Source organism: Schistocerca nitens, chromosome 3 (assembly GCF_023898315.1).
Source record: "Schistocerca nitens isolate TAMUIC-IGC-003100 chromosome 3, iqSchNite1.1, whole genome shotgun sequence".
Classification (NCBI taxonomy): Eukaryota; Metazoa; Arthropoda; class Insecta; order Orthoptera; family Acrididae; genus Schistocerca; species Schistocerca nitens.
The window spans coordinates 832256876-832274368 of record NC_064616.1 but is presented as its reverse complement, the minus strand read 5'-3'; the positions used below and the strand labels follow the sequence as shown (position 1 = coordinate 832274368).

The 17493-nt window shown below is 37.2% G+C and overlaps 1 protein-coding gene across 3 annotated transcripts in view; it reads right to left on the bottom strand.

Moving 5' to 3' along the window:
- LOC126248857 (exocyst complex component 1) overlaps positions 1 to 17493 on the bottom strand; it is a 296832-nt gene that overhangs the window by 116804 nt on the left and 162535 nt on the right. For all 3 annotated transcript variants that reach the window (XM_049950289.1, XM_049950290.1, XM_049950288.1), the window contains one exon: positions 10154 to 10381. In XM_049950289.1, the coding sequence (XP_049806246.1) occupies positions 10154 to 10381 (228 nt within the window). The remainder of the gene's footprint in view (positions 1 to 10153; positions 10382 to 17493) is intronic.

Genomic DNA, 17493 nt, shown 5'->3' with positions numbered 1-17493 from the left:
TATGTCAATCTATTGTTTAGTCATAGTGATGTTTCTGAAATGTAGTTTGGCTCATCAAGCTCCCATTTAGCTAGAAACTTTGCTTAAGCCTTGCATACATGTATTGTAGCTTGTTCATTAATATTAAATGTGACAACCACCCCTCCATACCTCTATACTTTAGGGATCATGTCATAAGCAAACACTGAGTGTGCTTGAGCTTGGCCATACTATTTATCCCTTTTTTTCATAATATGGCCAATACTATCACCTTAGATGTAACATTTCCATTTGTGAATTGTGTGTCATTATTGGTTGTAAAGTTGCCTGTGTACCTTATAGGTTTTTAAGCATGTTAATTTGTTATTACAACTACCCTCGAGAGGATTTCTCCGCCACTGGGCTGCTTGCTATGAGTAGTAGTCGGCCCACTGTGAAATCTGCCCATCATCAAAGAACACCAACCACACAGCTAATGTCTTTCGCGCACTGCATGCCAGTATGTGTTCTAATGCACTTCTCTGTGGTGGCAATTCAGTGGCATATGACTAACAAGCCCCTATGCTATTAATGGATCACTACTTTTACATAGGTATGCTGCACACACTCCATTGTCCCAAAATTAATTGGTATGCCCTTTTCAGCCTTGTTTTTATCTTTTACTTATTTCTCTATATTTTATTATCCACCTCTGCAATTGAATGGATCTGCCATATGCTTGCATTATTTCACTATGTTGTAACATTATAATCACACAGTTTACACTGTTGTATGGTATGGCAAAGTTATATTCAAATTTTACAAAGTTTTGAAAACTCATGCTACGAAATTGTAGATCTCAAGTACCATTGTGAAGAAAATTGCTGCATAATTTTGAAGGAATCTGCAGAAATAAAACCCAACTTGTGACAAAGCAAGCTGGGATACTTTTGCTCCCTCTCTTGTTTTGCCATCTGCCTCCTTAAAATTCATTTGTTCACTTTTAACTAATTACCATTAACATATATGAATATAATCTAAGTTTTCATACAAGAGAAAGATTGGTCCTCAGTTTTAAAGAATATAACATCAGATCTAATTTTATGTATGTAATTGATTTTCTAATTTATTTCTACTATTCCTAGTTAATATCTTTCATTATACGACAAAATCATTAATTGATACGTAACTAAAATTCTGTTTTTGATGTATAAACAAACACAAATTCTGTATTAATTATAAACATTTGGAAGGTGAAATGCTAGTAATCTTAAAGTATCTATTTGGCTCTATTCGAAAACATGTTAGCAAAGCCGCCTCTTAATTAATTCCAAAGTAATTAACAGTTTTGTCAAAAGTATTGTTTGCATAACGATATATGTTAATTTCCTCATTTAAACAAATAATTCGGCCTAAGTCTTGTAGTAGAAGAAACTGTTAAAAAGAACCAATTTTTCGATGTATTCAGTTAATTTAATGAGTTAAGTTTTAATTGTAATTTCTGTAAATTTAACTTTGAACAATGTTTTGTTTCAGTTCCTATTATTGTGACGATATATAAGGGCCTGATTTTTGGTCACGAGACAGTCAGTCCACAGCCAAGTTTCAGACAAGGGACCTGTGTTGGTTAGAACAACAACAATGCTTCAATTTAAATGTGAAATAATAGGCCATGTGTTAAGTTAAAACAATGGTAGTGTCTGCTCCATATGTACCATTCTATTATTCAAGAACGGTGAACTTTGTGGTTAGGTTTTTACTGCTCGTAGATATTCAACAGGAAACTATTGTAGCAGTATGTGGACATTTGCCTGCAAACTATTGATGAAGCTTATAGGAAGTTAGAACAATAGTGCACTGGCCATATTAAATGTGTGTATGGGGGGCTGTGTAAAGTGAAAGTAAACTGCTGTGAAATGCAAATGTGCCTCTGTCGGCAACATCATTTACAGTATACAGTAGTTGTTCTTCCACAACCCATTTTTCAGCCAGTCTAGCAGCCAGTACGTCAACACTGAGGACAACAAATGAAGAAAGAAATAAAGCAGGTGAACTGCTACACACTCTCCGAATAACTGAACTGCCTATTGTTCTGGAGTTGGCAGCCCTGCAGCCAGGTGGACACGCGTGTACAAAGCTCTCTCTAAGTTAAGCGATTAATATTGAAATAAGAGCTAATTTAGTTAATATTACATTTTAGACTAGTGCATTTACTTCTTATCTAATCTATCTATTGAAGGTTTCACTTTTCTAACCGTAATTACATCAAAAAGGAAATATTTCGTAAAGGCTGGCAGTCGCGAGTTTGTTTACATACTTAGGCGTAAATTTAATATGAGAGTAGATATTTGTCTTTGACTAGACTTAGGACTTCAAAGTTAAATTAATTTGTGTCTCTCATCCAGAATTTGTGTGGTTCATTAAAAGTTTCTGAAGCAAGTTTATAAGTTTGTTTACATTAGTGTTTAGTTACATATTAGTACAGGTTACGAAACTATTGTGTTGTTGAAGTTATGTTCCGCTTTTGTGTTACGTTTTACTCTCAAACCATGTGTGACAAGTGTGGTGGTTGCCGTAGAAATTTGAAAGAGGGGGTGTTCTGTATAGACTGTAGGTTGTGGTTTCATTGGGGTGAGTGCAGTGGAGAGGAAACGAGGGTAGATAATGAGGCTCTTCCAGGGCAGGGTAGGTTATGTAGAAACAACAGAAAAATTGTGGAACAGGAGGCAAAGATTTGTGCCCTTAAGGCTGAATTAGAAATCACAAATTTGGAATTATGTAAGCTAAGGGAGGAAAAAGTCTCTAGGCGCTGGTAAAAGGTAGCAAGCAAAGGGCGAAAAAGGGAAACAATTGATAAAACTACTAAAATTCAGTTAGTAAATCAGTTTGGCTTGCTATCTGAAGTAGTGGAGGAAGGGCCTCATTCAGATGTAGTTGAATGTAGGTTGAAGCAGAATACTAGCTTAAAGAAAAAAGGCAGGTCGGGATCAAACCAGAATAGGAAAAGAAAAATTCTGCTTATAGGTAGTAGTCATGGGAGGGGTATGGGCCAACAGCTTCGGAGAAATTAGGGACAGAGTCCCTGGTCACAAGTTTTGTGAAACCAAGTGCTAGCCTTAGCCAGGTAACAGAAAACTTAAGTCAGCTATGCAAGGACTTTGAGAAGGAAGATCAGGTAATTATAGTTGGGGGAGCAGGAAACAGCCTGGCCATGAATTCAAGATATAGTATTAAGAGTGACGTGGATAAAATAGGAGCAGAAACTGGGCACACGAATGTGGGGTTTGTGGAGGTCTTTCAGCGCCATGATCAGCCCTGGGTAAACACTGCTGTAAGGTGTATTAACACTGAGCTGAACGGGATGCTCCAGGCACTGGCAAAGTCTCACATGAGTGTTGTTCCAACTGATGATATTGGTAGGTGGGGCTACACTACACATGGCCTGCACCTTAATAGGAAGGGGAAAGATAAGTTAGCTTCTCTATTAGCAGATCCTGTAAGGAGTGATCCCTGTGGTTATTGGGACCAGGCAGACAGGTTTTTTAGGTTAAAGCCAAATTCCAGACAGACAACAACCAAGGAAAATAGAAGAAAAGAAGCTTCATGCACAGCAAATAGGGATAAAGCTAAGGGCAGTATCAACTTACTTCACCAAAATATCAAGGGAATAAAAAATAAAGTAGATGAGCTGATAATGTGTTTAGATGATCTCAAAAATAAGAATGAGATTGATATACTTTATCTATCTGAGCACCATGTAACTTTGGGGATGGAAAATGTCAGTATAAATGGGTATAATTTAGCATCTTACACTTGTAGATCTAGTATGGATAAAGGAGGAGTTGCCACTTTCATAAAACAAGGGTATAAATACAGGACTGTTGAAGTAAGCAAATTTTGTGTTGCTCAGCACTTTGAGCACAGTGTACAGTTTTCCACTAGGAGATTGGGAACTATTCATAAAAAAAGTTTTACTCCCTATTATGCTGTCTGTCAGACAAAAAGAAGAAGTTATTAATCTGTTGTGATTTCAATGTTAACTTTCTAAGCAATTCTGATAGGAAAAGTGAACTAGAAGTGTTGTTAACAACATATAACTTAGAATCAGTGATCAATTTCCCCACACGTATAGCTCAGGACAGTAGTACTCTAATAGATAATGTATTTGTACAGTAAGAGGATGTAGAACAAACACATGCTTTCCCCATGGTAAATGGATTATCTGACCATGATACACAACTGATTAAAAACCTAACAGGGCATACACTTCAGAAACCATTAAGTAAAAGTGTGAGGGTGCTCAACCCGGTATCTATAGATCACTTCAGAGAAAGTTTAGGAAATGTAAACTGGGAAGATGTATATAATAAGCCAAATGCTAATGATAAATGCAGCATATTTCTTGATAAATTTATATCCCTTTTTGAACATTGTTTTCCAAAGAAAATTACTAAATGTAACACCACAAACTTTTCAAAGAAACCTTGGATTACTACAGGTATTAAAGTGTCTTCAGGAAGAAAAAGAAAACTGTGTGAGACAGCAAGAACTAGTAAAGATCCATAAGTAGTTTTACACTATAAAAATTATTGTAACATACTGAGAAAAGTTGTAAGGAAATCACGAAATATGTATGTCAGAGAATAAATTAACAACTACAGTAATAAAATCAAACCAATATGGAATGTTGTTAGAAGGGAGACAGGAAAAGTAACCACTGGGGTAGGCAGTATTACTGTTAAAGAGAATGAGACCATCTTAACCAACAATAAACAGGTAGTCAATGTATTTAACAATTACTTCTTAAGTGTAGAAGAAAAAATTGGTGAGAATAGTTCAAAAGAAAAAGCCAGGCAGTACATCGAAGAGTCAGTTTTAAAAAAATTTTAGTCATATTAAGTTTCATACAACAACCTCTTGTGAAATAAGGAAAATTATTAAATCTTTGAAAAATAAATGTTCTGTTGGAGTAGGGGACATCTCTAACAAGTTATTAAAACAATGTGGAGCAATTACAGCTGATGTTTTGAGTCACATATGTAATGCATCACTGACTCAGGGTATTTTTCCAGACAGTTTAAAATATGCCATTGTCAGGCCTCTCTACAAAAAGGGGGAAACCACAGATGTCAATAATTACCAGCCAGTATCCTTGCTTACAGCATTTTCTAAAATTTTTGAGAAAGTAATGTACTCAAGAGTGGTTAGCCATCTCAACAGTAGTGAGATACTTAGTAAATCACAGTTTGGATTTCAGAAATGCTGTTCCACTGAGACAGCAATATACAGTTTCACTGTCCACATAATAGAGTCCTTAAATAGTAAAATGTCACCAATAGGAATATTCTGTGACTTATCCAAAGCATTTGATTGTGTGAACCAGGACATTATGTTACAGAAATTACAATTCTATGGTATAAATGGAACAGCATATGAGTGGTGTAAGTCATATCTACTGAACAGGAAGCAAAAAGTCTCTCTATATGCTTCAAGTAATTCAAAGGAGTTTGCCACTTCATCTAACAGGGGTGAAATTACATTAGGTGTTCCACAAGGGTTCGATCATGGGTCCCCTCCTGTTTTTGATATATGTGAATGACCTCCCTTCTTATGTGAAACAAGGTGCTGAGCTGACACTGTTTGCTGATGATACAAGCATAATTATTAATCCAGTAAAAGAAAGTCCGATAGAAAATGATACAAATAAGGTCTTTGGAAAAGTCATTAATTGGTTTTCTGCGAATGGACTTGCTCTGAACTTTGAAAAAACACAGTACATCCAATTTTCTGCTGCAAAAAGTATAATTCCTTCAATAAACATAACACATCAAAAGAAAAGTTTTTGGGTGTACATATAAATGAGAATCTTAATTGTATAAGCCATATTTTGGATCTCCTAAAGCGACTAGGTTCAGCAACTTTTGCCAATTTTGAAGATGTAGAAATTAGTAAGCTAACATACTTTGCATACTTCCACTCTCTGATGTCATACGGAATAATATTCTGGGGCAACTCAACACTTAGGCAAAAGGTATTCACTGCTCAAAAGAAGTTAGTTAGAATAATGTGTGGCGTTCATAGTCGCACATCTTGTAGGCATCTGTTTAAAAGGTTAGGAATTCTTACAACTGCTTCACAGTACATTTACCCAGTAATGAGGTTTTTTCTCAACAACATGGACCAGTTTAAAATCAACAGCGACATTCATGATTACAATACCAGAAAAAAGAAAGACCTACACTATCCTTTACTTAACCTATATTTGGCACAGAAATGGGTAAAATATGCTGCTATAAAACTTTTTGATAAATTACCAGATGAAATAAAATGTCTGACAGACAGCAGTAATAGTTTCAAAAACAAACTGAAATCATACCTCCTTGACAACTCCTTCTATACCATAGATGAATTCTTCAATATGAGTAAATAAATCTGGAGATATAAATATGCATTTTGTGCCATTTGAGGGAATGGGATAGATAATAGAAATATTTAGGTAAAAGGCTAAAAAAAAAAAAATCAACCAACTTGTTTCCTGTGCACATTTCTTGTGCATTTGACACGTTCCACATCATAACGGTTTTTCCATGCTATTGATCAAAGGACATGTAACTGATTAACTAACTAACGAACTCAACTACTGCTGAATAAGTGCAACACAGCACCACACCGCATGTCCAGTCTCAAAGTAAACTTTGTGATACAGTTCAGTGTCCAGAATGAATTTTCACTATGCAGTGAAATGTACACTGATCTGAAACTTCCTAGCAGGTTAAAACTGTGTGCTGGGCCAGGAGTTGAACCTGGGACCTTTGCCTTTTATGGAGTATCACTCACTGGCTGAGCTATCCAAGCACAATTCAAGACCCACCCTCACACTTTCACTTGGAATGTGGGAATTGAGGTAAGCACAGAAGTGGAGCTGCTAGGGCAGGTTGTGGGTCGTGCCTGGAGAGCCCAGTCAGTAGAGCACTTGCCCGCAAAAGGAAAAGTCACAGGTTTGAGTCCTGCTCTGGCACACATATATACTTTGCTAAAAAGCTGTAATTCAGCGTCATAACTTACACAAGAGTGACACAATTCACAGTTCATCAACTTTCACACATTCTGTTTCTCCTTGGAATTACAGAGTTCTACTAAGAGTGTTAGGTGAGAGTTCCTCCTTTCTTGTTTATATGTATGTATCCATGTCAACTGTTATTTACATTTCTGTACCCTCTGTATGCTGTCTTGTATGTACTCCAACTGATTGTTCTGAGGTGCAGTACGTTACCATTTCCCATTCATTACAGATATGTTTCTCAATTGCATTTTGTTTCTTCAAGAGAAAGTTAGCCCTGAGTTTATAAATAACATGTCCTGTACTACACATTACCAATCTCTCACCATCTAATTTGTAAATGTGCAAGCTTTCATATGGTCAATCATGCAGACCATGCTCTGTGTTTCATTCAGCCCTGACTGACAGTTCAGAATAAGGATGGTCATCAATAGTGAAATTCTAGAGTTTATAAAGCTGGCATCTTAAGAGTATAGTTCTACTGACAGAAGTTGCTCCCGTGCCTAAATAAAGTTTTCGATGCTGAAGAATGATATGAAAACCAAACAAGTCCCTCTTCCTGATTTGGACAAGTTTCTTTGACTTGCCCATGTACAATCTGTTGTATTAATTTTCAATACTCTCCACATCCTTTTGCATCTACCAGTTCTGCTTCTTTCACCCTGTTGTGAACTCAGAACCCTTCTTGTACTTACAAAAATTTACTGTATTGCCTATTTTTGCTTCTTCTTTATCATTACAACAATTCTAACTGACAGTAATTATCCCTACAGCAGCAATTATAGTACTTTTTGTATTTTATCTATTAGAAGTTTTTTTGCATTAAGTGGAATTTGACAGAAGAGAGATAGCATCTTGAGTTATATTATCCAACAAAATGTATAGTGTATACATACTTTAGTGAGTTATTAGATGTTAGTGGCAGCATAGTGTGCTCCGAGAATCTAAGTTTATATACAATGTGGGAAGAGGAGAGGCTACGCACCCTATTGTGTATGCTTCCTAATCCCTGAATCAGCTGCAACAGCACTACTCACAGATACGAAAAGAAGCCCTTGCTACTGTGTATGCACTCAAAAAATTTCTTGTTTTCCTATACAGTTCTATATTTTATATGGTTACTGAACGTAAACCTCTGGTTTCTCTTTTCCATCCTTCAGCATCTCTTCCAGACAAAGCAGCCCATTTCCTGCAATACTGGGCTCTGTTTTTATCATGCTATAATTACAGGATTCATTTCTGCCCACAGCACAACACACTAATGTGGATGCTCTTTCTCAGTTGCCAATTGACCACAATCCAGCATTTGATCAGGATGAACTGTTGTGTTTCTAATTAGATGTTGAAGCCCAAAGTACCTGGATGGTTTTCCTATTACCAGTTCTCTGTCATGGCCAATCCTGTCTTATGTCACATTGTTCAATTTTTCCATCACAGCTGGTCGGATAGACCACTGGGCCAGACATTAGGATCCCTTGCGTCAATATTATGCTCTCCATCACCAGCTCTCCATTCGTAATGCTGTGTTACTGTTGACTACTAAAGAGTCAGTGTCTAGGGTTGTGATCCCATCTGCATTGCAGCAAGACATCATGCAACTTCTCCACCTTGACCATTGGGGTCTATCTCACACACAATTTCTGGCCCGCTGCCATGTGTTTCTGTCGGGTATTGACAATGATATCACACGTGTTGTGTCCACCTGCTCATAATGCACCACCCATCAAGTGGCATCATGGGTCTTTCTCCTTCTCTTTAAATAAGAAAATATTGCCAACTGGTAATGTCTGTGACTTGTCAAAAACACTTTATTGCACAGTTCACAGTATTCTCCTATAGAAGTTCAAATGTTGCGGTATTAAAGAGCTTGCTTGTAACTGACTGTGACGGAAACTGTTCAGCATGTTTCATTAATAAAGTCAGGGAGCGTACTCAATGAAACGTCATCTTCAGAATGTGTAATAATCACTACAGTTGTATCGCAAGGATTGGGTACACTCTTGTTATTGTTACATATAAATGCCCTTATATATCCAAGAAGCAGAAACAGTATTCTCAGTTGAAGACGAAAGTATTATAGTAAATCGTAAGGGAGAAAATTCGACACCTGAAAATGTAAATAACATTTTCCTGAAAATTAATAATCAGTTTTCTGCAAACAGTGTGTCGGTGAATTTATATAAAACACAATACACATAATTTAATAATGCACATGGACTGATCACACCATTAGAAGCAATGCACATGGGTAAATCAGTAAATGAAACAGAATATTCTAAATTGTTAGGCACTTATATTGATGAGAATCTGAAGTGTAAGTTACATGTTACAGATCTTAAACATCTACATTTTGAAACATTTTTTTACATATACCAGATTTTGGAGAAGAAAATATCAAGATTATGACTTACTTTTCTTATTTTTATTCACTAATGCCTTCTGGCATCATATTCCCCAATAATTCACCACTGAGGAAAAAGTGTCTGTTGCAAAGAAGCAGATAAAAGAATAATATGAAACGTGCAAACTGTAATTTCTTTTAGTTAGCTTTTTAAACAGTTGAGCATGCTGACAACAGCCCAACAGTACATTTACTCCCTTATCAAGTTTGTTATATGACTGTGAGGAAAAAGACCTGACGAATCATGTAAATGGTCAGCATTCTGCCAAATTTTCTGCTGAGAAAGTGTACTATAATTGTGAAACTGATTTGTTCCACATCAGAGCAAAAGGTTGTAATTACAATTCATATAAACTGCAAATAACTAACTCATTCTCATCAACAGATATGAAAGAACAAGTTTCAGTTCATTTTCTCTTGATTTTTATATGACGAGTCAAATGATTCAAAGTTGACAATGCCCTCAATTTATTCTTGAGAAACTAGTCATAACCAGCAAAGCAGGCCATCATCCCTACCATTACAGACAAGCAGTATTAGCTAGTACCATATTTCCACCATACACCAAAATAGGAAGGAATATTAAAACAGTTCCATAACTCATGACTAAGAACTGAAATGTAATTAGATTCACATATTTATAAACAGTCTTATTCAAGTAACTATGATGTAAGCAATAGATAAAGTCAATAACACAATGACTGACTATGAGAAGTGGTCAATTAGGTACTTACAATCACTTGTTCCAGCTCTGACAGTAGTTTGCGATTATTACGGTTTGCAACTTCTATTAATAAATTCTTTTCCTCCATTTTTTCCATTGTGTCTCTTATATGGCAAAGGACCTCATCATACGAATTTAATCTAGCTTCAACACGTTCTGCTTCTGTTATTGCAGCCTCAATTTGTTCCATAAGTTGTTCAACTTGTTTTTCTGATGCTAATACACTGTGCACATTCTCCTACAAATATGCATGAAAAAATTACAACATTAATGACATATGAGGAAACACCATCCACTAATAAAAAAAATCTGTGAAAATGTGTAGTACATTACAATAAGTGTAAGATATGTACTCTTTAATGATGTGTGTGTTTACTACCGCCTCCCACTTATCATTAAAGGATCCAGAAAAAATAAATCAACTCAAAAGCAAAACATGAATGTTTAGGACCTTATGTACCTCTTACACAATTTGGGTACAGGCCACAGCCACGATGTATCTGTCAGTGACTCAGGACAGTGAATCCAACACAAGGTTTGCCAGATCACACCACCAGCAGCAGTCTGTTCCACATGCTTGAACTGAGAGTGTCACCCTATGCAGCAGACACACCCACGTAGGGTCATGTGGCCTCCAGAAAAGCATAGGACCAGTGCAATGAGTTTCACAAGATGTGAGTATTTGCTCTTAGTGTTCGTCAGGTATAATCAAGCTTTTCTCTGACAATGACTGCTGCTACATCCATGGTACTTATTTGCTGTTCACTGATTACTACACTTAGAACTTGATTCTGACCATTTGCACTGTTTGCGCACTGTGTTCAATAAATGAGACCTGTACTGCATATTTACATATGAAGTACATTTTAACTCTTTATAAATTACATGTTAGCTTTTCAGTATTCTATGAGTTTTTACCAACTCACACCGAGTGTTTGTCACAAGCACTGACTACAAAGATTGAGTCGTACTGGAAGAACTGGTTCTTTTTCTGGATTAAAGGTAGCTGGAAGTGAGATAAGGAGAATGAGAAAGAAGAAATCTATGTGAAACTGCTAAAGAACAGGCATATTTCTTAATGCATTTCAGACTTAGCCATCATCGGAATCACATTTAAAAGACTCGATACACTCTATATCACCATCTACACATAATCATGGTATAGGTATATGTGGAACTCATGAGACACAGTGTATCCAGTTTTTTATTAATGTGATACTAATGATGGCTGCGGGCGAAACGCATTAAGGTGTTTATTAAAAATAAATAAATAAATAAATAAATAAATAAAGGCATAATAGCAACCAAGATGGACAATTACATTGAAATACATTATAGTGTCATAATGTCACTTAATTATAAGTGTAAAGCTACTGAAAACTATTTATTCTCTCTGAATTTTAATTCCTTTTCTACATTTCTCTTTACCTTCCTTTAGATATTGCTCATGCAGTCATTCAAATAACAGTAACAAATACAGAAAAGCCTTTCTTAACTGACTGAGGCACTTAAATTGTGAAAAACATTAAGAAAAGGGGTAGTGGGAACATTCCACAATGTAGCCACTACCTCAAAAAGGAACGTTCATTTGGAAAAGAAACTGGGAGTCAGTTCTGTTACATACATTCTCATATTTAGTTGTTCAATAAAATTTGCAAGAATGATTTACCATCAGTCAAGGAGTACAACGTTTAATTGTGACATAAAGCCTCAGATTACATGGACACAAACTGCAGCAGATACACAAATACTGTCCATTATATCATTTTATTTTGTGACTCAAGTTAACTAATTGTGTGTGTGTGTGTGTGTGTGTGTGTGTGTGTGTGTAAATAATTTTGCTAAACTTTTTTTCAACTATTTAAGGGTTTCAGGAATATTTCTGTCACATATGTGGGCTTTCAAAAAATGACACTGGACAACCAACCATTCAAACAAAGTGAGCCAAGCTAATAAAGTTAAGGTTATGAATTATTGACATGCGTAGCAGCAGATAAACAACAGTCAGCTCATAACAGAACTTCTGAGCAGGTCAGTACATTGTTATCACCACGAAATCAAATAAGATCAATGCAAGAGTAGGTCCAATAATGAAGAAGACAATATCAATACACATAAAGTGCTATGAACAGCACAGTAAACATATTACTTTAGCCAAGATAAACGTGAAGCCAACACCCACCATAGTAGTACTAGTTGATATGTCAACTAGCCATAGTATATGCAGAAGACACATTGGGACACTGTGGAAGGTTTCAGATTGATTACAAAAGATAAGACAGAGATTTCAAAACCAGATTTTAAACTGTTAAGACGTTTCCCGGGGCATACGTGGATGCTGAATTTATTATGAACTGCAGATTAAAACTAAAGAAATTGCAAAAAGGTACGAAATTAAGGCTCTGGGACATAGATAAAATGAAAGAAGGAGAGGTCATTGAGACTTTCAGAAGGAGCATTAGGTTAACACTGGACTGAAACATGGAAAACTAATACAATAGAAGACGAATGAAGAGCTCGGAGTGATGAAGTGATGATGGCAGCAGGTGATAATAAAGGTAAAAGGAAAAGGGTCATAAAATCCTTAGATAACACATGAGATATTAATTTTAATTAAAAAATAGGAAAATATAAAAAAGGAGCAAATGAAGGTAATAAATACATCTAAAAATGAGACAAAGTGCACAATGGCTAAGCAGAAATGGCAAGGGGGCAAATAAAAGCTATTATAACCATGCATCAGTAAGGAAATGATAAATGTTGCCTATATGAAAATTAATGAGACCTTAGAAGAAAACAGAAGTAGCTGTGTGAATATCAAGTACCTAGATGGCAAGCCAGTACTACTTGTAGAAGGAAAAGATGCAAGGAGGAAGGAATAAATAGAGGATATATACACAGTCCAGTCACATTAATGTGACCACCTTTCAAAAGTCTGAAGAACTACCTTTTGCAGCAGGGACTCACAGCAAGATAGTCAGTGAGGTTCTGGGAGGTACTGACAGGGATGTAGAGCTGTACCAAATCCAGTGGTGAGGCCAGCTGCACTAAGTTTCTCGGTTAAGGCCATATGGTGCAAACAACCAGACTGAGGTGATCCCACAGATTCTCAATTGGGTTTCAATCCAGGGAGTTTGGTGGCCAGGGGAGTATGGTAAACTCATTCTGGTGATCTTCAAGGCACACACATACACTGTGAGCTGTGTGACATGTTGGATTGTCCTGCTCTGAAATGCCATCATGTTGAGGAAAAAACAAACTGCACATAGGGTGGACATGGTCCCCCAAGAATAAATGAATATTTGTGTTGATCCAGTGTGCTTTCTAGAATGATCAGAGCACTCAGGAAAAGCCACAAAAACATTTCCCAGACCATTTCACTCCCTCCTCTGGCCTGGAACCTTCCAAAGATTGTTGCAGGGATGTACACTCCACTGGCCATCTGCCCGATGGAGCATAAAATGTGATTCATATCAAAAGGCCAGCTGTCACCGCTCAGTGGATGTCCAGTTGTGGAATCGGTTTGTAAATTCCAGTCTCTGTTGCCGATGAACAGCAGTCAGCGTGGGTACATGAACCAGTGGTCTACTGCGGAAATCCATACGCAGCAACATTTGCTGAACAGTCATTGAGGAGGCACTGTTGGTGGCCCCTCGGTTAAGCTGTGCGGTCAGTTGCTCTACAACAGTTGCATATCTATTTGCCTGTAAACATTTCTGCAGCTGTCATTCACCCCTATCATCTTTGGCCCGTGGTGCACCACAGTTGCCTCAATGCCACGTTTCGATAGCACAATTTTGCCATGCACGGTGTACTTTAATTACAGTGGCATGCAGACAGTTAACAAACTCAGCTCTTTTGGAAATGCTTCAGTCTTTAACGGAAAGGCAATGATCATGCCCTTTCGGGTGTCAGATAAATTGCTCCATTTCCACACTGTTTTCCACACACCCCTGACATCTGTGAGTGGTTATAGCACATTGACATCTAACATAGGCAGTGGTCACATTAATGTGACTGGACTGTGTAACTAAAGGAAACAAACTTGATGAGCATGTTCTAAAAAGTTGTAGTAGGTGAAGACGAGATGGGAGATATGACACTGCAAGAAGAAACAGAGAGAGCACTTCAAGACCAAGAAATAGAAAGAGCACTGAAACACCTAAATGGAAACAAGGCCTCTGATCTAGACAGAATTCCCTCAGTTACTGACACCGTTGGGAAACCTAGCCATGTCGATATTATTTCACCCAATGTGGAAGATACATGGGTCAAGTGAAATACCCTCAGATGTAATGAAAATGTAATAATTCAAATAAGAAAGATGGCAAGTGCTGGCAGGCCTGAATGGTGACTGGTTTGAATGCTTCTGAACAGTCAGTTTAATAAGTCACTGTTGTACAATAATGGCACAAATTACGCTACCTGACAAAAAAATTTAGCACCCTGGAAAAGAGGAGAGACTAAATGAAACTTCATAGGTTTAGAGAGTATATGATATTTCAGTGACCACAAAACTGAATAAAATTTACAAAGAATGTGGCAGCATGAGGCCACTGACCAATATGACATTTCATCCCTCTGGTCTGTATGCATGCTCAAAGTCAGTTGGAAGGGTGTTATAAAGCTGTTGATCCTCTTCTGAGGCAATCTGGCTCACAACTGTTGTAACTGGTTTTCGATATTCTGTATGCTGGCACTGGGACAGAACTGACATCTGATCTGGTCCCACATGTGTTCCTTTGGGGGCAGATCTCGGTATCTAGTTGGCCATGGGGGTCGGGGGAGATTCCTCAACATCAAGAAGATAGTTCATATGGATATGTGCCTTGTGTGGACAAACACTGTCCTGTTGAAAAATAGTACCACAATACTGTTGCACAACACACGAGGACTCAGAATATCCACGAGATATCATTGTGCTCTCAGAGTTCCATCAATCACTACCAACTTTGACTTGATGCCGTACCTGATGACACTCCAGACGTATTACACTAGGAGTAACACTGCTGTGCCTATCTAAGACACTGGAGACACTGGAGTAACACTGCTAGTGTACTCATTGATGACAATCATTCGGCATATGACAGAACCATGATTTTTCGCAGAACACATTGCGATGCCATTCATCAGCAGTCCATACTTCCTGGCCAAGGAACAACTTGAAATGCAGCCATTTTTACTGTGGTGTTAATGGCAGCCTATTTGTGGGACAGTAATTCCCTGAACCAGTTTCTGTTGGTTTCTGACCAATGGTGTGGTATGACACAAAATATTAGGAGTCCATTACTTGTTTTCAGATGGCAGGTGCAGATGTGAATGGGTTACAATATACTTTGTGGACAATATAGTGATTCTCCCATGTGGTGGTTAGACATGGTCAAATTGAACCTTTATGAGTATGCCTACCCTCACATTCCCAATCAATCCAACATCATACCACAGTCACATCCAAATGCCCCACAAATCTGGTAACTGTGCAATTCAAGTAACTGGTCACATGGACATCCACAATGAGGCCCCTTTTAAACTCTGTCAGATGGTGATAATACTATCCCACACAAGTATGCAGCATCTCTGTGTCCTTCACAGTTATCACTCAACATCTGATGCATATCAAGCACCTGATTTACCCACTAGACCTCATAACAACACTATATACGCACAATTCTAATGTACTCCGGTGGTCGTTCTACTGGTCAGAGAGAATTGCAGTTCGAATCATTTACACACTTGCCAATCATGTCTACACGTGTGAAGTTACACTGATGTACAACCATGTCTTTCTTTTTCTTGTCAGGCATTGTATTTACAGAAGAATGGAAAAACTGGTAGAATCCAACCTTGGGGAACATCAGTTTGGCTTCCAGAGAAATAAAGAACATGCGAATCAATACTGCGCATATGACTAATATAAGCAAACCCATGTTTGTGGCATTTGTAGACATAAAGTAAGTTTATGAAAATGCTGATTGGAATACACTCTTTGAAATTCTGAAGGTTGCAGGAAAAAATTACAGGGGGCAAAAGGTTCTTTACAACTTGTACAGAAACCAAGGACTCGGAAGAGCAGATGAGCGCAAAGAATAGTGTCTTGAAAATAGTTTATAAAATGAACATTAACAAAAGTAAAACAAAGATAATGGAATGTAGTCAAATTAAATCAGGCAATGCTGAGATAATTAGATTAGGAAGTGAGATACTGAAAGTACCAGAAGAGTTTTGCTATTTGGGCAGCAATATAACTGATGATGGCTAAAGTAGAAAGGATGTAAAATGCAGAAAGAGTTCTAAAAAAAAGAGGAATTTGTTAACATTTAATATCAATGTAATTGCCAGGACGTCTTTTCTGAAGGTAATTGTCTGGAGTGTAGCCTTGTATGGAAGTGCAACATGGACGATAAGCAGTTCAGATGTGAAGTGAGTAGAACCTTTTAAAATGTGGTACTACAGAAGAAAGTTGGAGAAGAGATGGTTAGATTGAATAACTAATGAACAGGTAGTGAACTTGAACTGCTGAAAAAAGAAGCTAATAGGACACATCCAGAGGCATTAAAGAATCATCAAATTGGTAATGGAATGAAGTGTTATGGGCAAAAATTGTAGAGGTAGGCCAAGGCTTCGACACGGTACAATTCAAATGGATGTAGGTTATGGTTGTTATTGAGAGATGAGGCCTGCACAGCATACACCAACATGAAGAGCTGCACCAAACCAGTCTTTGGACAGAAGATGATGGCGACAAGTTTGGATAAAATGATAGCAGTAGCTGAAACATGTCAATTATGTAATAAATAAAGAAGAAAGTAACTTATTTACACAGTATTATTTGCAAAAGGAATAGTATGTATACTGTAGGGTGGACAGAGGATTGCGCATGTCTCCATATAATCATCCTTGCTCAGAGAAATGAATATAACATTCTGTATATCATAAACATTATCTAAACCAGAATGAGAAGACAAATGGTACTCCAGGATGGTGATGATCGTCAACACTGTTATGTTGACACAGCCATTGTTTGTAACAGCACAATATCTTAAAAAATGAGTAGCCAACAATATAATCAAATTGAGATCTGCTTGGCTGTCTCAGACAGACATCCACATGGTGTTATACCTCCTCCAAAATCTCTGAAAAAACAATGGAAACCGATGTCACCTGAGATGGTTCATATGCATATTACATACGTGTATCATCATTCTGAGGCTTATATTCCTGTATGAGGTGATTACATTCTTTATCATAACTTGACTCTCACCTTTCTGTTCCATGTTTATTTCTTTTTTCTTTTTTTGTGCCTACATTCATAAAATAAAATCATTTGAAGTTTTGCAGGTATTGCTGCAA